At 31.0% G+C, this 26,111-nt stretch overlaps 4 protein-coding genes and 1 long non-coding RNA gene across 13 annotated transcripts in view; 4 read left to right on the forward strand and 1 right to left on the reverse strand.

Moving 5' to 3' along the window:
• Positions 1–2,685, forward strand: part of LOC149486958 (uncharacterized) — a 72,776-nt gene extending 70,091 nt beyond the window's left edge. Inside the window, exons 2-3 of the long non-coding RNA XR_016315826.1 lie at positions 1,054–1,589; positions 2,088–2,685. This is a non-coding gene — a long non-coding RNA (uncharacterized LOC149486958). The remainder of the gene's footprint in view (positions 1–1,053; positions 1,590–2,087) is intronic.
• LOC149486965 (uncharacterized) overlaps positions 1–26,111 on the reverse strand; it is a 216,898-nt gene that overhangs the window by 2,030 nt on the left and 188,757 nt on the right. The window lies entirely within an intron of this gene.
• On the forward strand, positions 3,434–9,548 carry LOC149486966 (persulfide dioxygenase ETHE1, mitochondrial). Of its 2 annotated transcripts, none has more exons than XM_089697053.1 (7): positions 3,434–3,713; positions 4,765–4,888; positions 5,172–5,316; positions 6,239–6,453; positions 6,870–6,959; positions 7,296–7,476; positions 9,075–9,548. In XM_089697053.1, exons 1-7 carry the CDS (start codon positions 3,694–3,696, stop codon positions 9,113–9,115), a joined length of 816 nt encoding a protein of 271 aa, XP_089553179.1. In that variant the 5' UTR covers positions 3,434–3,693; the 3' UTR covers positions 9,116–9,548. The 2 variants fall into 2 exon arrangements, with proteins under 2 accessions (XP_089553179.1, XP_089553180.1); XM_089697054.1 differs by having other exon boundaries at positions 3,434–3,662.
• The window catches only part of Appl (amyloid-beta-like protein), a 110,823-nt gene continuing 102,933 nt past the window's right edge, over positions 18,222–26,111 (forward strand). For all 8 annotated transcript variants that reach the window (XM_089697188.1, XM_089697189.1, XM_089697190.1 and 5 more), the window contains exon 1: positions 18,222–18,360. In XM_089697188.1, the coding sequence (XP_089553314.1) occupies positions 18,295–18,360 (66 nt within the window). In that variant the 5' untranslated portion in view covers positions 18,222–18,294. The remainder of the gene's footprint in view (positions 18,361–26,111) is intronic.
• Positions 23,896–26,002, forward strand: LOC149486968 (uncharacterized). Its single transcript, XM_089697187.1, has one exon. The coding sequence runs from the start codon at positions 24,304–24,306 to the stop codon at positions 25,048–25,050; it is 747 nt and encodes a 248-aa protein (XP_089553313.1). The 5' UTR covers positions 23,896–24,303; the 3' UTR covers positions 25,051–26,002.

Here is a 26,111-nt window from a genome sequence, read left to right on the forward strand (position 1 = left end):
TACTGTGTACAAAAAGACCCCCGAATAACCGCGGACAAGCGACAGCGGACCGGACAAAAGTATGGAGGAGTACCCGAAAACAAAAGAAAACGTGTGACTAGGCGAAGCAACGTACACGGCGGACTTTAGCCGTGTTATAATCTCTCAATATTCTTCCATAACGTGCTTTTCTCTGCACGCTGCCGTGTGCGTTGAGTTTGCGGTAAATTCGCGGAGGAGTTTTTGTTCGCGGATCGTACTTTTTTATCCGCCACGGAGAAAAGTCAGCTGTCTGCGCTGGCCATATCAAAGATATAATATAATTGCTTACCAAAACGAAATCTAAAGGATTATCATCATTGAAGCCATTAAAATAACACCTAATTTGTAGAACGAAAAAGATTTTTTGTATTTTTAATTTTATTTTATCATTATTACATTTATTTGACGATGACGTTCACTACATATTGTAGACGAAATGGAGTTATAGCTATAACTTTTTTTAAATTCAGACCAATCCAAAAAGTTTACACTTTACAGTATACAAACTTACTGTTAGTATATAACATATATAATTATACCCACAGTTATACCTATTCATTTTTAAGATGAAATTACTTAATCTATATTAAAAATAGATTCAAGCAAGAAGCTTATATCTAATACACTGGAGATTTCAGTATGAACATTAACTTGTAACAAGAAAATATGACGTTGAATGACGCCTGTATGTTTTTTTATCCCTTTCACACCTAGGTAGTTAGTTAGGTGTGAAAGGGATAAAAAAACATACAGGCGTCATTCAAGGTTATATTTTCTTGTTACAAGTTAATGTTCATACTGAAATCTCCAGTGTATTAGATATAAGCTTCTTGGATTCAAGTTATAAATAAAGTCTGATAATATTTAAAGTTTTCTTCTGTGGTTTGATTATTCAAAGCGTGTGTGTCTTTTTATATTATGTACTCTGTGGTGTGTTATATTTTCTCTATTTTATATTAATTTTGTCAACGTCAAACATAAATCATGTTCTAATCTGTGGTTCTAACCGTCAATGTCAAAAGTCCAAACTAGAATTCATGGAACTATAGTCATACTGGAACCCAAACTCCTAAGAATAAATAAAAAACTGATAGAATGACCGCAAGTAACCCCTGTTTACCCCATAGGGTAGCCAGCGTGATTGTAAATTTTTCCCCTATTGACGTGCATTAAAAAATCGACTGTCAGTAATAATAGTCTATATGACATAAATCATTAATAAAATCCGCTAAAAAAATGAAATTTAAACGAGATTCATGCAGGTTTGCTTTTCCATTGAAATAACAAAGGTTTACAACTTTTAAAATGGACTGCTTATCGAACACGCTCATAATTTTTTTCCCATATTTTGAATTATGTTATGAAAATCGTTGCGCGGCAGCCCCAATTCTAGGTGTCAATTGTCAAATAATGTTTACTGCAAAATGGCGGATGTTTATGTTCATTTCGTGAGTTTGTTCTTGTATTTTGGAATTATTCTGAGCCAAAATTAATAGAAATGGTTGTAAATATATTGTGCGCGGTTGCAAAAGTGAATGGCATCCAGGATGTGATATTATATTTCATTCGTAAGTACAAAAAACCATGCATAAACTACGCTTCATGTAAAATTGTAGTTTAGTAATATTTCTACTTTAATTGTTGTTAAATCTGGAATAATAGATCGAAGTTGTGATTATAATGTTAATTTTGATTAGGTTTTTTCCATTTAACATCGTTATTTGCTTATTATTAAATGTTTCATGATTGTAAATTGTAATAAATATTAGACTAGGGTGTCCATACTTTATAAAATTGTGTACATATATTTCGGTATGGTATTTTATATGAGGAGAAGTCTTTCTCCACTTGAGTTAGTTCAATTGGCGTGAAAGTTAATGGTATAAAAACGTTGTTTACTACTTTTATATAATGATATATTGTAAAATCAAAAACTCAAAGTACATACATATATGGTACCTACTGAAATAGAAGCACAAGACAACAGCACAAATTTTGTGTTATCTGTATCTAAATGACATTTTTTTTTTTTATATTTTGCAAATAATCTTCTTTTCTCTTTACAGGTTTCCGTCCAATCTAGCGGAACGTAATACATGGCTAAATATAGTAGAATTAAAAATATCCTGTTTTGAAAAAGTGAAGATATGCAACATTCATTTTAAACCCGCACTTGGCCAGTGTGGTGGATGTGGCTGTAACCTCATAGGAGGCCATGTCCCAGCAGTGGGAACGTAATATATACGTTACGGGAAATAAAATGTATGGGAGGGTTTAAAGTTACATTTTTAGATATTTCTTGTTATATTTAAAAAAAGTTATTATTGTTATTTTACTCATTAGGTAAAGTATCATATCAGTATCATATCGATATCAGTTTAAAGTTTTTTGATACCTGCAATAGTTACGGAATAATCACCTGTGCACACTTAACGATTACACCCTGAATATATTATATTTTGTTTTTTATTGTATGATAGGGAAGCGCTAGACCACGATCTCATATTTCAAGTACTCTTAAAACTATTTAAATACTTAAGGGTATGGAATGATAAAAATATTTTCAGTGAACCGATTTCGTTACTTTTTATTGTTATTATCTTATAATTTGCAAATTTGTAAAGGCAGTTGGCATTGTAATGATAAATAAATATTATAAAAACACATTGATATTTTACTTCATTAATTCCTCAAATGACTGGACGTAACGCCAAATTATACAGCAAAATGTTGTCATAATTTATAGCGGTCCTGTGTTCTGAAGATGCAAGACGGAAGACGCAAACATGAAAAAACGCTGAAAGGAACATTACAATTTTCCAATGTTAAATACTTGAACATCTATTTTTTATCTATTTGCAAAAATTCTACAGTAACTATATTAGAATAATAAATGCAATTACGTAATTTATTTCCGCCGTAAATCATCAACCATCAATCAATCAATAAATATAAAACTCTCCCGTTACTTAGTGACTGACAGACAACGCACAGCCTAAAATCACTGGACCTAAAGACATGAAATTTGGCACACTCTGTATATCTAGAGTATCCTAAAGGTGCACTTAGAAAGGCTATTCCGAAATCCCCACGGGATAAATGGGATTTATTTATGTTTTATGACTTCAACGAGGACGAAGTCGCGGGCAAAATCTAGTATTATAGTAAAATTTTAATACGAATAAAATTGATGTATCCGTTATTTTTTTCCTTAATATCCTGAATTTTTTACATTTATACTCACCCCACGGAAATATAGACATACTATATATATTATGACTCACCGTAACTAGAAAGAGACGGAGGGGAAACGATAAGATTCAAGGTCAAATTTTTTGACTTTACTTTTTCTTAGCGAGTGTGGGTTCCATACGTAGTATATATAGTTCCATGCTAGAATTAATATTAATTGCTTTTCTATCCTTCAAAGTTGTTCAAATTGTAAACAAATACAAAAAAGTATAATTAATTTAAACTGGAATTATAAATACAAACTCAAACTCGATTTTAAAATTGTATTGTATATAAAAAGATTAAAGATTAAAATACTATAATCTAACTACATCATGAAATGTTAAAAATAGGATAAGCTATAAACTTAATCAGCAAGTTATCTTCGTATTTTAGTTATTAGCGATAAGGTGATAATAAGTATTCATTTTGTTCAACTTGATGATATTTAATACAAGCAGGTAGGTGCTCCTTAGGTTTTTAAAAAAGTGCCAAATTATAGGAGTCTATATAATATATTCTATTCAATCAAATCCATTAGTATTTATTAAGGAGATAAATGCCGTATAATGAATAATAAAGGCTTTAGTACTTATAGAATGATTTTATAGTCATTTACAAATGTCTTTTATAATTAGATATTAAAATTAGTAAATTATCTATGACCAGTGACTGAATTAACTATTTATGTCATTTATAAGATCATAAATCATAATTATTATTTATACAGTGAATAAATTTTATTAGGCATTAATCTCTCTAGATAAGAAATTGTATAATATATAGATATTTTTGTATAATACCTATATATTTATGAATTGCTGGTAAATTGTTTATTGTTTGTTATTTTACTGCTCATTGTTTGCATTGTTATGTCATCAAAAGATATTGTGTTTAGTAGTCAATTAGTTGAAGTCTAGGTGTTCATCAAATTCCAAGAGTAAATATTTATTGGGTTCTAGTGTGTAATCTATTATATGTGTGCGTCATAGAATATATTACAGTCCTGTTGTTCTACAGTTTAAGCAGTTGTAAGATCAATACAAGCTTACAGTCTAATAAAGTGTTTCATTTAACCGCCAGCCATTGCAGGGTTAAATATTTATATTTATTTATGGTTTAACTACATTTGTATAAAACAACAAGTGTTTCAAGTTTGAAATCAGCTTTACTTCTCTATTTATATTAAAAACTAGCGGTCCGCCCCGGCTTCGCCCGTGGTACCTACATGTTTAAACTATCTCTCAAGTTGGATCAAACTGCACATGGTGTGCGAATTTTATTATAATCGGTTAAGTGGTTTAGGAGTCCATTGAGGCAAACATTGTGACACGAGATTTATATATATTAAGACAAAAAGGCTGAATATTACTACAACTAAACAATGTTATATACATGTTAAATATTGACATTACATATTTTTTGTTTATTTATTGTGATAATGATTGGTGATGTTTACTTATAATGATTTCATTGAGATGAAATAGTTGTGCAATATAATTGTGATTTCAGAATGATTTTTAAAGTAGCTGTGACGAGTGGAAAGCTAGCTAATGCGGCATTCATAAGTAGATACAGTCAACTGAGATACATGTCTTCAGCCATGGACAGGAGTAGCAATTTCTTTTTTAGGCAGGTGAGATTTTTCTTTAATGTTATCTGTAGTAATTCTATATTAATTTTTTAATTTTTTACAGTGTATTATTTCAATATTATTTTGATTATAGATATCAGTTGTATGATAGATTATTTCAAAAATATTATTTAGTTTTCTGTACCTAATTATTAAAAGTATAATATTTAACAAAATCATGGGATTTTGATTTCTAGATTGCCAATTTTTTTTTTATTATTTAAAAACTGTTTGACAATGATTTTATTGAAGATCTTATATTATAACATTTTCTTATAATTTTCAGTTATTTGACACTGAAAGTAGCACCTACACTTACCTTCTTGGAGACACAAAGACATGTGAAGCAGTGCTAATAGACCCGGTTATTGAGCATGCAGAGAGAGACGCAAACCTCATCAAGGAATTAGGCTTTAAACTAATATATGCAAGTATGTACCAGGTCTCTGTATACCTTTGTAATGAAAAACATTTTGAAATGAATAACATTTATAAATAACTAAACTTCATTCATTCATTTTAAAATAAGTAACAATGAATACTTTCATATTTACTGATATTGTAGCACTTTTTGATAGATGGTCATCACATTTTACTTTGGCGTGATTTAAAAGTTTTTAATCTCTTTTGAATAAGCAAAAATAGTTATAAATAATGTTAATTTGAAAACATAGAGGTAACTTCAATTTTAATTTTATGTCTGTAAATTGTATGTAAATATTGTATGGAATGGCCTTGTAAATATGTTGTGAAAATATTGAAATTGTAGTGCACAAGTTTTATTATCACCTGCTTATATAGTAAGTATGTATAAGTTATTAACTATTGTTCAGTAGCTAATGACCATGCAACATTACAGTTTATTAGTAAACCTTGAGCTTAGAGGTTTGAACCATGATAGATCTTTTGTATTTTAAGTATTGAATGATCGAACTCTTATTAATTGGCCAATAATATCTCAGAAATGTATAGCCTACCACAACTTGCTGTTATAATGGCTAACACATTTTATTTAATTGAAGACATAAAATAGATGCTTACACGAAAAATTACATAAACAAATATTACTAACTTATACATATATGTATATTTTACTTATAAATTTTATCTTCTAAAATTATTTAATACTTATAAATTTTATCATATTACTTCTGTTTCGTCCATTATTAACTGCAGTACTGCCACAAATGACTAAATACTTTACTTACAATGACCATATGTATAACTCTAACTACACTCTTCTTAAGATACATCTTTAGTCATCACTACATCTCAAACTGTCCAATTAATGTTTAATCAAATAAATTAAAAATTACATACAATTATATCTTCATATTATAATCTATTTTACAGTGAACACACACATGCACGCAGACCATATAACAGGCACGGGTCGACTAAAATCGCTCTTACCGGGAACAAATAGTGTGATCGGTAAAGCTTCAGGGGCTCAAGCTGATGTTCACTTGGAAGACGGGGAAATGGTGCGCTTTGGTGATCATCAGTTGTTAGCGGCATCTACACCGGGACATACTAATGGATGTTTGACTTATATTTGTCGGGAACAGGTAAATCGTTTTTTTTTTTATAATCGTGCAATATAGCAATGCTAAATAGTATATAAGCATTTCCTTAATAATTTAATAGTACCTATGAAACACAGAGGTTCTGTTTGTTCCGATGCAAATAAATTGTGTTAGTCACAAACAAAATATAATTTCAAGCAAAATCTACTAATTTAAATTTATATAATACTATATTTATTTCTTGATAAATCAGTTGAATGTGATACACAAACTTTTCGCCATTAATAATTTCTGTGGAACCACAGATTTAAAAAGGATACAACCAATCTTGTGTCAAACATCTTTATTTTTCATTGTACCTGCTGATATCTTCGTAACCAGGCGGATGAAGCTAGTTTTTATTTAGTATTTACTATTCAAATGCTAATTATAATTATCAAAGAAATGTTTATTTTCAGTGCATAGCATTTACTGGTGATGCAGTATTAATTCGGGGCTGCGGTCGAACAGACTTCCAAGAGGGTAGTTCAGAAACATTGTACAAATCGGTAAGTATACTGATATTTTTATTAAGAATCAATACACAAATAAAATGTTCTGCTTATTTCATAGTTGGTACCTTTAAAACATATCTGTAATACCATATTATGTTTAACTCTGTTGACCTCAGGGCCAATTATTTCTACTTTAATACCACAATATCCAAATATTTTACTTTATATTACCCTGAACATCTCTATGTTTCAATAGGTACAGTGTTGTGCTTGTTTCGTTGAGGAAATATTACGTTTTACTATATTAATAAATAAATTAAAGTATTTTTATAACTGATTTATAAAATACATATTATCTTATACTCTTATAAATTTATAATTCATTTACAGGTACACGAAAAGATATTCACATTGCCTGATCATTTCACACTTTACCCGGCGCACGATTACAAAGGACAAACAGCTACCACGGTGGGCGAAGAGAAGAAATACAATCCGAGATTGACGAAATCTTTGGAGGAGTTTGTTAAGATCATGGACAATTTGAATTTGCCGTATCCAAAGAAAATTGGTTAGTTTTATATTTTTTATTTTTACCATACTGTTAAAAAGTAAGATGTCAGTACTCCCAGACACTTACTGTTGGTCATATTGATTAACAGAGGCTTTAAATCTCTCAAAATAATTTAATTCCATCAACATGAGTCCCTGTAAAAGATAAGTAATAACTTTATTATTATGTGTTCTGGGACTACTGGCATCTTATTTTAACAGTATACTTACCCTAAATCATATGTGAAAGTCAGCCATGAGAAAATACGTGAATTAAGTACTGTTTTTATGTATTTTGATATCTGGAAATTGGCCGTTTGTCCACATTTCATCCGTCAGAAAATAGGTGAGTTCTGCCGGCACTGGGATCTTGCTCTATAGAGAAAATAGGAGCATAAAATGCTTAATCAGCAGATTTGTTGTGTTTTGCTCATTAACCAAATGGAATCTTAAACAAATACAACAGTACCAGATTTATAATACATATATAAATACGTTTCCTCTTTATAAAAGTGTTCAATCGTCATTATCAGTTCATTAATTATTATTTTCTAAATTAAAAAAATCCTAACATTATCTGTATTAAGCACTTATATTTAAGCTATTACCTATAAATGTGAAGTAAAATACTAATTATAATACACTTTTTCTAGTTTTTCTAGTTTCGGTAACTGAAGTAAAAAAGTAAAAGCAATAAATTGCTCTTTGTTTTTCCTATGTATAATTCATGCATGTTTTGTTATAAAAAGGTGTTAGCTCCATAATTGCATAAGAAGTGTAATGTTCGTTCAGAGTTCTTAATTATGCATAAGTGTAAACTTTATGCGGGAAAACTTATTCAGTGTTGCTAGTATGGATAATAAACTAAAGTCCGGTCGCGGAGCAGGAAGAATTTCGTACATTAACCTGTTACTACCTGTCACTGTCGCTCCCTTGTAAAAATAATGTGTCGTGCTCGCACAGGTGCAATGACCGCCGTCCTTAGGGATTGTAAACCATTAACCTGAGAGCGTAAGGTTTGTGTTTTCTTGATTGGTGTCAGGTGTTCAATTATGATTTTGTGAATTCAAAATTTATAAGAATAAACCTCAAACTCTTTATGTCCAATCAAAATCCGCCTAAGTCGAAATCGCGTGTTAGACTAACGTATTTCTGTAATATTGTACATAGTAAATTATTTTTTGAAAAATAAGGTCATAAAGAAGTTTCACTTCTTATGTGTGTACACGCACATTTTTTTTTTATATAATATATCGTTGTTATTGAAAAAGTTAAAATGTAACTAACTAATAAGTATTGTAAATGAATAAAGGACATTAATTTAATATATTAGTAAAAAACATTTTCTCCTCCAAATATTTCATGTAAACTGCACTTCATTCAAAAATGTTTGTGACCACTGTCAGTAGGTAAAGAGGTCATTGTACGAAATTCTTTCTGCTCCGCGACCGGACTTTACATCATATTATTGCTGTTTTTATTATTTATGGCGAGAATTTTAACTTGTATATCCGTTTAATATTAAAATGACTAGTAAGTCTGTTAAGTTACTGTTAATAATATTTTATTTTAAGGTATTTTTTCATTGTTTTTTAATGTTTTCTATCCTTGTTTCAGATCAAGCGATACCTGCAAATAAAGTATGTGGGCTATACTAGACAATAATATGTCGTGAGGAAGAAACATTTTAGAGAAATGTTTTTATAATCACAAGATGTATTACTGTATCATAAATTAAATTATAATTTAAGTATATTATGCATCTAATCTTCTTATATATAAAAATGAATCGCAAAATGTGTTGGTAAGCGCATACCTCGAGAACGGCTGAACCGATTTCGATAATTCTTTTTTTGATATATTCCTTGAAGTACGAGGATGGTTTTTATGTAGAGAAAACGTAAATATGTACCACGGGCGAAGCCGGGGCGGACCGCTAGTTTGTATATAAATGAGCAATTCAAATATTTGTATTACTTATTAATTATTATAAATAAATTTTTATGTAAGCTCAAATAAGTCGTAAGTGTAATTAAATAGATGTTGTTATAGTTATTTGAATGTTATTCATATTTTTTGTAATAAATTTTATGATGTGTTATATTAACTATTATGTTGTTTTATTTGAGTGAATTGAACCTGTTAATAATATCATAATATACAGTTAAATGTAATGTGATTAAAACAATCTAATATTAATTATTTCTCATATTTCCAGAAAATAAGTTTTTATATTTCTCATATTTATTCCCCCCGTCTCTTCTTCATTCGTAAAGTAGAAAAGCGTAAAATATTCCGAATCTGTACATTAATTTAACTATAAAAACGTAGAAGCTTTGTTGTTCCCTTCATGGTTAGCATGACATTTTCCAATGCCGTGTCCCTTCACAAGGGGAACCCAATGTCGCGGGGCGGTACGATAAAGGTTAGAACACACTAGGCGTAACTCACGCGACGCGTCAGACTGCGACATATTTGCTGATGAGGTAAAAATTTGTCGCGTGGCGCCGTGGCGAGTAGTTTCGGTGTCGCGTAGTGCGTTATACCCTTAGAACATTAACCTAGTGATCTAAGGTTTATACCTCATACAATTTCATAGAAGGGATATTAATCTGCGTCGAGTCGCGTCGCTACGCTGCAGCTGCCGCGTAGTTACGCCTATTGTGGTCTGACCTTAAAAGGAGGTTATTAATGGTAGCTTTGGGTCTTAGCGTAACAGGGGAAAGTGTAAAATGTAGATAACAACGTATTTAGGCTACGATTGATGAAATTCTGAAATATAAATATTGTTTGGGGTAAATTTTCCGAATATGTACATACTTATATATAAAAAAAAATTATATTCTTATTTATTGTCTTATTTATTGGATTAAAATTCACATTAATATTTCAGTAGGTTTTATGAGCAGATTAAACATAATAGGGAACAGAATTTTCAGAAGACATTATTATCATGGATTAAAGTTTGAATTTGTCGATTTAAATCTGAATTTAACGCTCAATTGATACCGAAACTGAATTTATGAACTTTGCTAAAGTCAGTAAAACTTGTGGCTTTTAGTAAATTATAGCCATTTACAGGATTCTATAGAGCTTTAACAGTATTGTAATTAAAACACACCCCTGAATGAACGTAGGTAGGTATCTATTTACCTGAACGAACGTAGGTAGGTATCTATTTACGGGACTAAAGTGCCTTCATAGGATATTTTTTTTAAGAAAACTCAAATCTTATTCCTACCAACATTTTTAATATTTTTAAACGACTTCAAAAAAAGGAGGACGTTTTCAATTCGACCGGTATATTTTTTTAATGTGAAAGTTTGTCGGATTGGACGGGTGTTTGCTTGTCTTTCTGTAGTATCATTTAAACATTTACTAGTAGGTACTATTACTATATAATATGTAATACCAATTACCATTTAAAAATTTACTAGTAAGGGTGAAAGAACCTCCAAATGACAAAAAAAATTTCGACCCTACTTCACTTTCGTGAACTCAATCAAATTAGATTACTTATATTTATTCCTTATAGGGCATTCACAACTTGTCTGTGCTAAAGCTATATTTATCGTAGATCGATACGAAGTAATAGAATAAGTTATCGGTTTCTCTGAATCTAGAATTACGTCGAATAAAGCCATAAGGCGTCGAATAGCAGGACGTCTGGATAGCTAGCATTTGTGACGTCAGACGGCGCACATGCAAATACCAAGATCGTTCGAGACTAGACTGCGTACAGCCTAACACTGCAGTTAGAATTGAAAACATACGGCACACTATTATCGCCTAAACTGCTGTTTGTAACAAGGAAGAAGCTTTAAATATTCTCGCTGGCATGACAAAAATGTAATCTAAGGACTGTTGACAAAGTGGCTGGAGTAAATCAAGCTAATGGCTGGCCTTAATTAAAGTGATTCATTGTAATATATGCGAGTGGAAACAGAAGAAAACGCTTTTGCACAAAGGGACTCAACATTAATTAAATTTTGGTTTAGGTATTTACTTCTAAAAACATAAAAATATATACTAGAACTTAGTTCTATATTTAAACTTATATAGAGAACATTTGAATAGAGGCAATTTTATTAGTAAGCAATACACTATCTACAACCACAGATAATATAATACTTGTATACGTAGTATATTATTATTAGTCTGTGATAATACGTACAACATAAATTGTTTTTATGCAAACGCAGCGAATTCTCGCCAAAAAGGACGAACGTATGAGCTCAATTTAATAGTCTTGACTTGGCTCGCTATTGACAATACGGGTTTGGTCCATAATTTTCGTATCTCCACCATATAATGGCTAGAACTCAGGCTCGAAACACATTTACTTGTCCTATTAAAGTTGGCCGCTTATAAGTATGTAGTTTGAAACACGAGCAAGAAGATAAGTCTTTGGATGCTCTTATTAGATTTTATCACGATGCGGACGCTTCTATATTAATTTATTCTTCCAGAAGGCTATCTATTCTTAAGTATTCTTGGATTTAAAATTTGTAGCTGTGAAACTCGTTTTAAACGACGGACAAATATCTGTTTCCATAATTTTCAGCCGGTCTAAAATATTAAAAGAAATGCGTTCATCATTTATTCAATTGCATGTAGCAATAAAAGCTATTTCTCGAACAATCTCCAATAAAATTGAGCATCGTAGCACGAAAAACATTAAATTTTATCTCTATTTCCCATATAATTGATACCACGAAACTACATTATGTTGGCCATATCAACTATTCCGATTCCGACCGTATTACCCCATTTAAATCGCCTTCTGGCGGTGGAAGCATAATTTATATGATTTGTACAGCGTTAAAGCTTTATGTTTTATGAACGTGACTCTCATTCTATCCTATAAGTTATAACCATGGTCGTAAGGGCGTGTTGAATACCCTGATTTAGTGTAATAGTAATAAAATTGAACGATGTCGAGGAAATTATAATAGGTATATTTTTAATAGTAATAATTAGGCACTATTCAATAATTGCCCTATACCCTAATTTATTTAAATGCATATGCATACTTAAGAAGTTATCAGTTTTCACTGATGGAAAAACAACAATAAAATTGACTATTTGTTACGACCTAGTTATTACGTACACAGAAGCACCAACAAATTGTTTGAAGGACTTTATGCGAAGTTAGGCTGGGTCGTTACTCTAATATTCGCTAATGAGGATATTATTTTCCTATCAATTGTTATAAATTCGCAAAATTATTAAATATAAAATAATTTTAGGAGCTTCCAGTTACCTTTTATAAAATTTGTCGTAGATTTTTACGATATTCAACGTATTAAAAATCCTATTTACTAACATGCTTTAAAGAGAACTTACATAAACTGCTCAGTTTTCGTGATACGATGTGATAAAGTTAAGAAAAAGAAACTAAAGAACACAAACGCAACGGTAGCCTCAAATCATTAACAAAATAACTACTCTTAGTTGCAGTCAATTAAAATAATGACATAATACATAATATTATTACAAACGTTTCTTTGTACACAGCCCAGTAATACACACGTGAACCATGTGCCGTTTAAATCCTATATAGTTTTAAAGGCACGTCAGCATTGCAGTATTTGAAAGGCCTTGTGCGGAGAAAATAGGTCAAGTACTATGTGACTGAGATTAGTACAAAGCTTTTTATGTGCCATCTATTGTGCTGATGACCAGGTGTCTATTACATGTATTGATTATTTAAAAAATATATTTTTGAAATCAGAGGTGTCAAAATTGCTGCTTTTAATGAAATTTGGGTGGTAGAGCCTATTTTGTATCGATTTATTTTTGTTCTTACTATACATTAACATATAACTACATATTAAATGTATTTATTTTTATTTTATGCGAAAGATAATGTGTCCGGGTCCCATACGAATAAATTTATTCATAGCGTGTTCCCTTCTGGGACAAATTATTTTCAAATCAGGAACCAGCCTTTTAAAGTCTTCTTAGATTGGCTCTTAAAGACTAAAGATATATTGAAACTCGTTATTCTTTAAATATCATACTATATTTATATCATGATTAATTCCTGTATTAATTACAGAACCTACTTATAATTACGAATGATCAAAATACCTTATACTACCATGCAGACGATTAAAATAAATACGTATTTATATTATACTAGCGATCCGCCCCGGCTTCGCCCGTGGTACATGTTTACGTTTTCTCTACATAATAACCATCCTCGTACTTCTTATTATATATAAAAAAAGAATTATCGAAATCGGTTCAGCCGTTCTCGAGTTATGCGCTTACCAACACATTTTGCGATTCATTTTTATATATAAGAAGATTATTGATTGATTTAGTATCTATCAACACCGATATTAGGTACGCTTTCTATTATGAAGTTCCTTATAAGATACAATTAGCCTATTAATATTTTATATTAATACAATTAGCCTATTATAAACATAAGAAATAAATCTATATACCTACGTAGTTATATAGTTATCAAAGGTACTAAAATAAATACTTGTAGGTACGTTCATCTATAAACATTCATACCCCGTGAGGATTGTAATAATGTGAGTCAGGTAGAAAACTTATTGCCTTGTGTTCCGGAAACATGCGAAAAATGTAAGGCTTCAAAGGTTTGTCAAGGATAAAGGGTTATAGGAACAACATTTTATTTATTATTTTATATTAACGCTTGGATAAGTATGGAATAATCTAGTTTTACTTTAAATTAATATAATATGAAGAGCGAAAAATACTTTTCAGTACATCAAGTTCAAGTTAATAAAAATAATTGATAAGTTAAAACAGCCTACAAGAAAAATAAACTTTTCTTAAAACATCAGTACTTATATTATATAGGTAAGTAGGAACCAATGTCGAGTACGTTGGTTTTTCAGACCATGTTGTAATTGAACTGGGAGCTGTAATGTAGAGCCATATTAGTCAGTTGTAGTTTGATAACGTAATCAAAGAAATGAATTTAATTCTTGAAACACTAATAAATTAGCGCACTGACCAACGCACCAAAAATCAACGTGATAAAAAATAATATGTATAAGGTTTTTTAAAATATCAATTTCAACCCGGAATCATATGGTGGTGTGGGTAACAACTAGCTATTTCATGCTGTAGGAAAAATGTGCAAGTGGTGCAAATGCATTAATATGTTACAAACATATAAAAATTTAATAAAGGCCAAGCTTTATTTGCCATAATAGTTACAAAGGATTTGGGCAGCAATACAATGCCTTGTGAAATTTTATTTCATTACATCGTGGCCATTGTAAGCTCATTTCAATTTGGTTTGCACAAAGCAAGAAGCCTTGTACTAGAGTTGTGAGTTTAACCCATATAACAAAGTCTGATTTTCTTACAGTTTATGTAACCTAATTGAGAAATATGTAAATCTTTGTAGAATTTTACATTTTTCCTTGACTTTAATGTCTATAGTAATAGAGCTGTAGAGAAAAGTTATTTAAAGGAACATGTTTAAGTATCAAGAATTTTAATCTTTATCCTATCCACTTTTTTTTATTGAATAGAGCCTTAGAACTAAATAAACATAGACACAAGAATAGATGTCGTAAATGTCTTCTTATTTCTTAGATTACTGGGTTCTGATTTGAAGCTGGACTGTAGGTTATATTTTAATGAAATTATTAACGTTGTTACACGTGCAATTCTTAGTTTGGCTCAATACACAGTTACGTTGTAGCCTGGCAGTGTTCCAGTGTATTTGGAGCCCTCCTCTTTATGGCAGCTTAGTGTGTTATGTAGGATAAGGAGAGGTCAACCTGAAACTAGGTAGAGGTTTTGGTGATTGAGTTATAGTATGCAGCAGAATGAAGTTTATCTTGTATGCAAATGTTTTCTAAGGAAATCTCTGAGCTGGTGACGTCAAATAGCGTGCTGCAGTTACTTTGTTTCATGATTTAAAGGATATAAAGAAGCCAGACTGTTTATTGGAACCATTGAATATAATTTCCATATAAATAGCACCTATATTTAGCTAAATCGTCATCCATTTTATTCGTAACCCAGCAACCGTGATTAAACATATTACATAACTCGGCTCCTAAACAAAATAGGCATACAATGTTTTATCGTTGAATTTAGACATAGGTATGTATATTTAACCCTTCGCATTTATTTAACCTTAAAAAGAAGCTTATCTCCTGTACCATAATAAAAGGGGAGAGCTTTAGCATTTATGCTAATAATGCAAAAAGTAATATTATAAGATACCTAATACTAATAATTTATATAGAGATATTTTTTTGTGTAAATTATTTAACTGTGCGATTTGTTTGTATGTAAGAAACTTACAATTCATACCTATTGACAAAATAGGTTGAGAAATTGTATGGATCTTCTCAGAATGTAGGCCTATAACTATTATAAATTTACAAGCATGCGAACAGAGAGAAACCCGACAATAAGGACATATTATAATATCAAAACCCTCATACAATAATGGCTAAGGGTTAAAACCGTAATGTGATTTAAATTACAATACAAAATTTAACAAAATAATTGTATAAACAATGAACATACCTCGCTATGTTACGTCCCATGATTTACATTTAAATAAAGGGGTCACAGCTCTTGTCGAGCTTATTTTACGCCAATTTATGCGTTGATTTGGTAGCTTGTCCTAATTAGCATTGTATGGTATTGATGGATTTTACAATTATCACAGTTTTGGTTATGTTTTGGTTGATGATATACTGATTATAGAGATGTAAAATTTGTATGTCATGAGATGGTTCGTACGATTGTCGTTTGAATAAAAGAAATTGTACGTCATGCTAATATGGTTTGTAGGATTGTGTCCATAATAAAGAAAACGGTTTTAAAAAACATTTGCAATCATTTTGCCAACTACATATGTACTTACTTACGCTTATGATTGACATAAAATACATCAACATAATTACTAAATGTCAAAGTTCAATTAAGTTTACTGCGATAAAACAATTTTAATAGTCTTTATATTTGATATGGTTATCATTTAAGTATTCACGTATGCAGAATACGGTTGTTAGCATGTATATCTTATTAATATTTGGTCTAATTGCTCTATCTGAATGCAGATGGGAAAATAAACACAATGGGTTCGGTTTCGGGCGTACACAGGGTTACGAAAAACCCAAGGTACTAAGAAAAAAGGACTGTTGCGTGGAAGATCCCACACAAAATATTGTTGATTACCTCAAAGCTGCCGATGAAATAGTAAGGACGTTCTGCACTGATGATTATAATGCAAGGGAAGTGTTCGATTTTGAAGTATACAGACTGAAATACACGTTCGAGCGTGTTATAGAAGATGCGATGACGATAAATATTCGTTATAGAGTTGTACATTTGAATGTTAAATTAGTGAATGGTGTTGAAGTGACGGATATGCGGATTTTGCCTCCAGGACTGAATACTAGTGATGCGGTTTGGAGACTGGACGGGGATGAACTAATAGTTACGATACCGTATAAGCATAATAGTGAAGTAGAGATACCAATATCTAGTTGTAAAGAAGAAGAGGATAAGCTAATAAATGTGCCTTTGGGTCCCGAATATGAAGTCCATTCGTATTTTAAAGAGGGCTTTGTCAATCCTTCTTTAGTTGAAATTAATTAATTTGTTTACAAAATAGAGATTAAGGATTTAATGGTGTGTTAATCGAACGTCGAAAAGAATGGTAACTAGTTGCCGCCGAGAAATTTAGTGGTTGTGGTTATTATTAAAAATAAAAGACCTAGTGTACAATTTACTCAAAGTAAGTTATTAATATGTGAAGATCTTGTTGTAATCTGTCGTAATAAGGTCGTAATAGGTCATACATTATTCCGAACCCATAGATAATTCATGTTGTGTTATTGATTATGTACATTTACTTTTATATGCTTTAAAGAACATAACTATCTTATAAAAAAGCTATTTTAATTCATGTTTGTATTTAATGTTATATCAACAATTATGATAATTAATCATTCCCATTCGTAATTATATTTTAGGCATATTATTTAGAACATAGATTTAATTTTTAAATAACTATGTAAATAAATATTGATAATAAATGAATATACGTATGCATTCTTTGTTTTGCCTGTATTATACGCACCTACATCCAAAATGAGCACAGTTATATTACGAGATTAAGCTAGGAAATCATTATCAATATTAATAACCATCTCAGTAATTATTTACTATTGTCATGAATAAACATAAGCGAGGTATTTTGATCAATAAGTCCCGCTTGATTTCCTGGAAAAAGGCGTTACAATAATAATAGTTAGAAAACAGCTTAAGTTGTCGCTAGTTTGCTTTGAAGGTTTTTCTAGAAATTTCCATATCTTTTCTTTCGCCTTGCACAATCGATGAATGTGATGACTCATTCAGCAAATTATGTCCAACATACACTCGTAACCCCAAGTAAATTAAAACAAAAAAATCATATCGTACAAATGGAAATCATTTCCGATTTCCCACCCACACTTCTCTATTTCCAAGTGAATAAGAGCCAGAATCGCGTTTGAAGGTTTATTAAAAAACTGATGGCTCATCATCGGGAAACCCAGACAGAGGTAGACGGAGACAGCATTCGTGATTCGTTATGGACACACTCCTCATGCATTGCGTTTTAACAGCACAGCGCAGGCGTAGTACTCCCTCGCCTGTCTCTATCCAGCTTGCGGCGTTGGGCGTTCCGTCCCTCTCGCTCCCGGGAGGGTCGATATATACGCTAGCTTCTAGGTACGCGTACATTGCCGTAGCGATATACTAGTACGCAGCTTTGAAGCGTCTTGAACTAACGTCAGCTGTGGCCAGTCGGGATCGGGAACGCACCGCGGCCGCAAATATGTCGCGCGCCGTGCTTTTTATTAGTGTTTTTACCATATTTTTGGAAGGCCTCCATGCTAGCCAGGTAAGTGTAGAATATTTTTCAGATATTCGTCGGCAGCTGCGGCGTACCGGCGGAGTTAAGCCATAATCAATGAAACAAAGTTTTCATGTTACATGTAAAATAGAATGACCGGCGGAAAACGGCATGATACCTTAGAAGTTTTTCGATAGTGACAATTGCTTGGTTTCGAGAAATTTTATATGAAAATGGTAAAAAATGATTGCGTAATAAATAGTTAAAACAGAGTTTTGTAACGAATAAGTTAGGGATACCGAAATATTTCTAGAAGAGGCTAAATAATATAAGAATTAAATGATCACAGTTTACCTGACATTGGTCTAGTTTTGTTTTAAGTAGATTATTCAGAAAATATAGAGCGTTTTCCGTTAATTTGAATGGTGGACAAAGTCAAGCGTGAGTCGGTTTCTCTACTTTTCTGTAAGCATTATTTTCTAGCACGTGTTTTAAAAGATCTAGACTATTCATTTCATGGACTGAAACTGACGTAATCAACCGATACACGCATTAGTTTTCTCACATTAAACCACTTTTCATAATGGATCAATAATTCAAATCTAACTTCGATAAAGCTGATTATTATGGAAGTCGGGAAGGCAGAATTAATAGGAATATTCCTTTTTGCAATCGTTATTAGATTTGAAGTGAAGTGGTTTTGCGGGATATGCAAATGAGGGTATCCGCACAATCCTGTCCGCACCTGATGTAGATTAAGTTGATTCCAGAATCCACTCTGAATATAACTTTAATATATTAATTTAAAATCGGCACTGAGGCGTGCACACCTTTTTATTTTGATAATCTCAATGATGCGCGCTTGAAATACCTACGTACGGAGTCTTTTAACTTTATGATTAAAATGATTTATTAAGTATGATTTATGAAGTACCGTTTTAGGATTTGACATTATTAAAGGTACTGATAATTACAGCTAGGCTGTACATATACAATAAATACTTAAACACATTTTTGATTGTTTTAAGATATATTCTTAGAGCCATTGGCCTAATGAAATATTTGAGTAAACACGAATTAATGACACATTGACAAATAGATTATTGACATAAAAATGTTATTGCTAAAAAAAAGATAATAAATAATTGATTGTATATTTTATAAAATAACGGGATCCAGGTAGGTACAGTATCCCAATTCAGCAATAACTGTTATGGGTGGTTGAACTGAGATTATAAATAGATATCTATTGCGCTTGCTTTAAATAGAGTGCAGTACAGTACCAAACTATATAAACATAGTTATTTATACCATGTACTAAGCCTGCGGTAGAAACGTGACTCTTACATACGTCGTAAAATTATATTATAGATACGTTTTCACGCAGTTTTCTTAGTAGAAGCTTTGTTATGTAACACAAGTTGTTGCATCATACTGTCAAAATAAGTCGATACAAATAAGTGCCTTAAATATTCGAATGGGATACATATATCGGAAGGTAATAAGTTTTGTAAACGGTTTTCGTTGAAGTAATTGTTATATAATAATTAGTTCATCTAAATGTAACAAAAATAAATTATTCTTTCTTTCTTTCTAAATATACAATATACAAATTAATTTAAAATATTATCCCAATAAATACGGTCTTAATAAATCTTATTTTAAAATATTCCAATTATATAAAATAATTTATAAGTCAAATCCTATAAACATCTATAAAAGGAAGGAGAATTTTCCACAATTTTTTAACAATTCTTTCTGATTGTATAGGAAAGTTAAGTGCATTGTAGCCGCTCAGTCATCGTTTATTGTAACTAAATGGGAAGAAAATCCGATTTTCAGCGAACATAATCCTGTTTCTCAATAAAGAGACCGGATTCGAGTTGAACTTGAGGCTTAAATAAGCGTAGAAAATTCAAACAAACATTTGCTTTTAATTTTTTGCCGTGACAGTTGCGGTCCGCCATTATTTTTGGAGATTAGGGATTACTTTTGCTTTTTATTTAAGCGGATTATTTATGATGGTATAATGATGTAATTTAAAATTATTTTGGAATAAAACTACAATTTCTCTGAGCTTGATTTAAGGGGTTTATTCAGCGATGTTAATTATGTTGCGTCCCACTGAATAGTTATTAAATTGAAAGTTGTTCACCCCTATAAGTTTGACATGTAGATGGATCTGGTCGGGAGTCTGCGCTAACACCCACTAGAGCTCAATGGACGCAGTGGGTGGTGCGTTGGAGTGGAATTGTGATAACTGGTCTGTTGTGTCGTATAATGCGGTATGAGGGAGTATGGCGAGGCTAATTATGGTATTAAAACGACGTACTGAAAAAAGATGATTGTGTAGCGGTTGTGCTTGTATGGCATTATTTGATATTTCGTTCTTACATCTGAATATCAGGCACTTCAGTTTGCGGCAAACAATAATTTAATATTATTGAGTAATAAACAGCTTCTCTACCATTTTAAAAATAACGTTTCACTATTCTTAATCGAAACAGCAACCTCCGAATACGATTAAATTAAGTTTTAAATGAAAATTAACACTCTATCCGACATTTTAATAGGTCATGCCTACAATTCAAAATTACAAATAGATTTTTACTTTATCAAACATGAGCTCTTTAAGATAAATTTCTTAATTCATTCAATTCACTTATTTCCTTACAATTGCTTGAAATTTTGTTTTATTTAATTGTAAATAAAAGAAAATCTACCCATATTTATTTGACAATACACGTTCTAAATCTTTCCAGAGAAACCGCTAGAAGTTATGTAACTTGGTAGTTGGTGGTCAGCCAATGTTCTGGAGATAGTAGTTATATCCGCGAATTGGTTGTTAAACTCTATGTTTTGAATAAAACTAAGAGTTTAATTCAAGATATTATAGTATAGTGCTATTTGCTAATAATATTAAAGGATTTTATATTTAATCTTGTAAGTGCATCACGCGCTACCCCACAAGTATACTATAAAAATGACCTCTACCTCATTAATGTTTAATTTTTTTTTTTTTTTTTTTTTTTTTTTTTTTTAACTTTAAAACTTTATTTATTAAAACTTTTTGTACACATACAGTAAAAATCTTACAAAATAACAATGCAATTTGTCTTTCTTAATGCCTTATACATAGTTATATATATTGTCAAACTTCTTTTTTAATGATTTATACAGAAAAATTTCTTTTTTGGAGATTACATTAAAACAGTTTTTTTTTATCAATTTTCTACCTATGACATTATTAACAAAAGATGTAATTAGAAAATATTAGACATATCCATTTTAATGATGATGATACTAGCAAATACATCACTGAGATAACATTTGATGACCTTGAATTATATTACATAATATTAAAACATTGTTACATTTTTTACTAGTTACAGCCAATTATTTTATTAATAACATTAATAAAACATACACTAATGATTTTCATTCGTGGATATTGCTTTTGTAATCTACATAATATTTATTATGAGTCTTGAAACCACAACTAGCAAAAAAAAAAAAAAATATTCGCGACGACTACTACACAACTATACAATTTGAAAACAAATTCATCTCAGTATGCTTATAAAAAAAAAATTGATTTATTTATGATTAAATCGTTTTGTGTTCCAAATTAAATTCTTTACTAATACAAGTTTAATAAGACTTATAACATTTCATACAATAACTTATTACAAATCATGCACTAACCAGATCGAAACAAAATGTGTACGTAAATGTGGGTAGAATAATTATTATTTGTACGTTACTGTAGCCGATAGCAGTTATACACTCCGTGCTAGTCTAAGACTGTGTTACGGCAGAATATACGCTCTCGCCTCACAAATAAAGCACATAATTGCACTTGTTAGGCTGATAGTTTTTTCAAAGCAAATCGTTGTAATGCACAGTATATGCAATAAAATAAGATTAAACGCTTTACAAAAATAAAAGTAACTTATTTTATGAGTATGATATTTTCCATGTAACAAAAATATCCGAATTTCCTATTTAAATAAAGGTCTAGCAATAACACGTGAATAAATTAAACAAGTTATATATTATATATTGTTATTATTATATATTATATATATATATATATATATATATATTATATATTGTTAATAAGATGAAGTAATATGTGTATATAGGTATAATATAAATTTAAATATATAGTATATATATGTCTTATTATTATTCAATTAGATAAGGATAGGTATTTATAAATAACATAAAATATTTAAATAATATTACCCAATATAAGGTTTTCAGTCCCAACATAGTCAAAATTGCGTAGGTATTCCTCCAACATTCTTCCACACACAAACTTAGTCTTGTCCCTCATGTTTAATTTCTTATTGAATTTATTGTATAATAAGGGTGCCAGATAATATGCAAATCCCTGTGCAAAGATGGTTTTGCAAAACGGTACATGGTACGTAAGTTTTCTTTTATCTAGATTATTGTTTGGTTGGCTGTGTTGTCTAAGTATAATATTTTTAATGTATAGTTGGCGGACGGTAAGTAATGAGCATTCCGAGTAAAGTTGACTAGTTGGATAGCGCATAGGCTTAAAATTGAGTACCTTAAGAATACATCGTTGTGTTCTTTCTAACTTAATTAGCGAAGTTTTTTTTGCGCCACCCCAAGCAGTAATACCGTAGCACAATAAAGACTGGCATAGAGATATATATACAAGCCTACTAGTTTTTTTGTCCTTAAGGAGCCTTACTTTTTTAAAGAGTGGAATTAATTTACGGATACGATTTTTTAGTTGGTCAATATGTGGTTTCCAATTAAGATTTTTGTCTATCAATAAGCCAAGGTATTTTATTTGATCGGTTGAAGAGAGAATAGAACATTCGCAATTTTTATTGTAATTGCTGCACGTATGTACTTTTAAATTAAAATTACTATTAGGTACACTACTATTACTTATTGAAAACTGTAAATATTTTGTTTTGTTGATATTAAGTGTAAGTAAATTCATCTGAAGTTGTTTAGTTATTTCATTCATGCTTTTCTCCGCTGTATTATATACATTTTCCCAACTATTACCTGTCACTAACAAAACCGTATCATCAGCAAAGGTTATTATTTTAGTATTGTCAAGTTTAATCCTACAAAGATAATCAATATAAATTAAAAATAGAGTGGGACCAAGAACAGAACCCTGGGGAACGCCAAATTTAACCAGTTCTTTACTGCTATTATAATTTCCAAGTGTAACGCTTTGATACCTTTCAGAGAGATAATCTTTGAAGAGTGCTAATGGAATACCACGAATACCAATACACTCCAACTTTACCAAAAGGAGCGGAATTGAAACGGTATCAAAAGCTTTACTTAAATCCAAAAAGATGCCTAAGCATTTAGATTTGTTATCTAGAGCTCGAGCTACATGTGTAACAACGTCCTCAATGGCATCTGTTGTCGATTTTTTTGCTCTAAAACCATACTGGTTATTCGAAAGAATGTTATATTTCTCTAAAAACCCTTTAAGCCGAACATTTAAGAGTTTCTCTAATATTTTAGCAAAAGTTGGCAGTAGAGAGATCGGGCGATAATTTGTAATACTGCCTTTATCACCTGTTTTGTATATAGGTATTACGACTGATGGTTTTTTTCCGGTTCCGGTTCTCGAAACGTAAACATCGTTGTAGCGAAGTCCTCAAACTTATTGTTATTAAAAATAAACTACGGACTGTTGGACACGGTGAATAGTAGAAAACAAATAAATGCTGTGGACTTTTGGGATTATTGATTCGTGGAAATAAAACAGGTGAAGATCTAATACTAAACAATTAAAAATTAACCAACAATTCACAATCACATTGAAAGTTGAAACATCATTGAAAGCATTAAAACGTCATAGTGTCAACTGTCATCATCTGTCACGTCACTGTCAGATCGTGTCATTGGTCACATCAGTGCTGCCAACTTAATAATCATAATTCCCCACCGTTTCATTTTACGTTAAGAATTTAAAACTTAAACATGGAAGATCAATTTCAAATTTTGTTCGACAAAATGAAAATAGAAATGCAGAAACAGACGGTAGAACTCAAAGAGTCTATAACTAATTCAATCATGGAGAAAATTGATGAAAAAATAAAGCCTATTCTAGCAGAAAACAAAGATTTAAAGATGAAAATGCTAAACCTTGAGAAAGAGATGGAATATTTGAAAAGAGATAAGAAGCAAAACAATATTATTATTTTCGGATTGAAAGAGGAACAGGAATCTGCGCCAGGACTTATACAAGAGGTAAAAAAGATATTCAATAAAGACTTAAATATAAATATTGAGGATTTTGAAATAAACAACGCTTATCGTATCGGAAAGAAAAACCTAGAAGGAAAGCCGAGACCTGTTCTGCTTTCCTTTGTCAGTTCATGGAAGAAAAATGAGGTTATGAAAGTACGGAAAAATCTCAAAGGTATATATATATCAGAGGATTATTCTAAAGAAGTTCTGGAGAAGAGAAAGATGTTACAAAGTAAACTAAAAGAAGAAAGAATGAAAGGAAATTTTGCGTATCTTAAATACGACAAGCTTATAGTGAAGGAAAATAATACAACAAATGATAAAAGAAAGAGAGAATTATCTTCATCACCGCGAGAAAATACACAAGCAAAAAAGCAAGTGTGGATACCATCACAAACTAACAGACGTAACGCCTTTGACGTCATGAGAGGAAGATCCAACTCTCTTTCTTCCTACACAACAGATAATAGGCAATAACAATTAGCTATCGGCAACCGGAAAACACAAAAACATAAAATTATTGATAACCGAATAATTAGAAACCACCAATCTCCTCCAAGCCGACTGGTCATCGTGGGGGAAAAAGACCGCGACCCTCTAAAGATAAAAAATATCAGTAAAAATAAATATAACGATATATACATAGCAACTTTAAACTGCCGATCACTAGGGACCACCGAGAAATTGAAAGAATTAGAACTAGCATTGGATGAAATAAAATGGGACATTATTGGTATTAGTGAAGTAAGAAGATTTGGAGAAAAAATAGAAGACCATGGAAATTACATACTACACCACATTGGGGAGACGCCCGGATTATATGGAGTCGGATTTATAGTTAAAAAGAGTTTTGCCAAAAACATTAAAGAACTAAGGGGTATTTCAGAACGAATAGCAATTCTCAACATTCTATTACCCGTAGATGGTGAGGAAGAACAAGAATGGACTATAATCCAGGCGTATTCGCCTATTGAATCAAATAAGAAAGAAGATATAGTAAAAATAGAAAAATTTTACGAAGACCTACAATTAACTACTTCATATGCATCAAAAAACATGATAATTATGGGTGACTTTAATGGACAGATTGGTAAACAAAAATGTGGAGAAGAATATAACATAGGATGTCATGCATTTGGCAATAGAAGTAAAAACGGCTCACGACTAGTTTCATTTGCCATTGAAAATAAGCTAAGCATCCTAAACAGTTTTTACAAAAAGAAACCATCAAAGAAATGGACATGGATCTCTCCCAATGGCCGATATAAAAACGAGATCGACTATATTATGTCTAACAATATAAAAGTTTTTGAAGATTTGTCTATTTTAAACAACTTCAATTTTAACTCAGACCATAGAATTGTTAGAGCAAAACTATCAGGAAAACGTGCTAAAAGAGCACGAAAATATCAGTACAGCGTGAAAGGCATTGAATGCACCGGTAGCAAAGATTTACTTCTGAAAAACCTTGAAATATCACTGCAAAATGGTGGTAAAGAAAGAATGTCGACTCAAGAAAAATACATCAGATTGATCAA

This window comes from Colias philodice, chromosome 7 (genome assembly GCF_061535455.1).
Source record: "Colias philodice isolate Cphi_HAF_F1 chromosome 7, ilColPhil1 Martin Lab GWU primary, whole genome shotgun sequence".
NCBI classification, from domain to species: domain Eukaryota; kingdom Metazoa; phylum Arthropoda; class Insecta; order Lepidoptera; family Pieridae; genus Colias; species Colias philodice.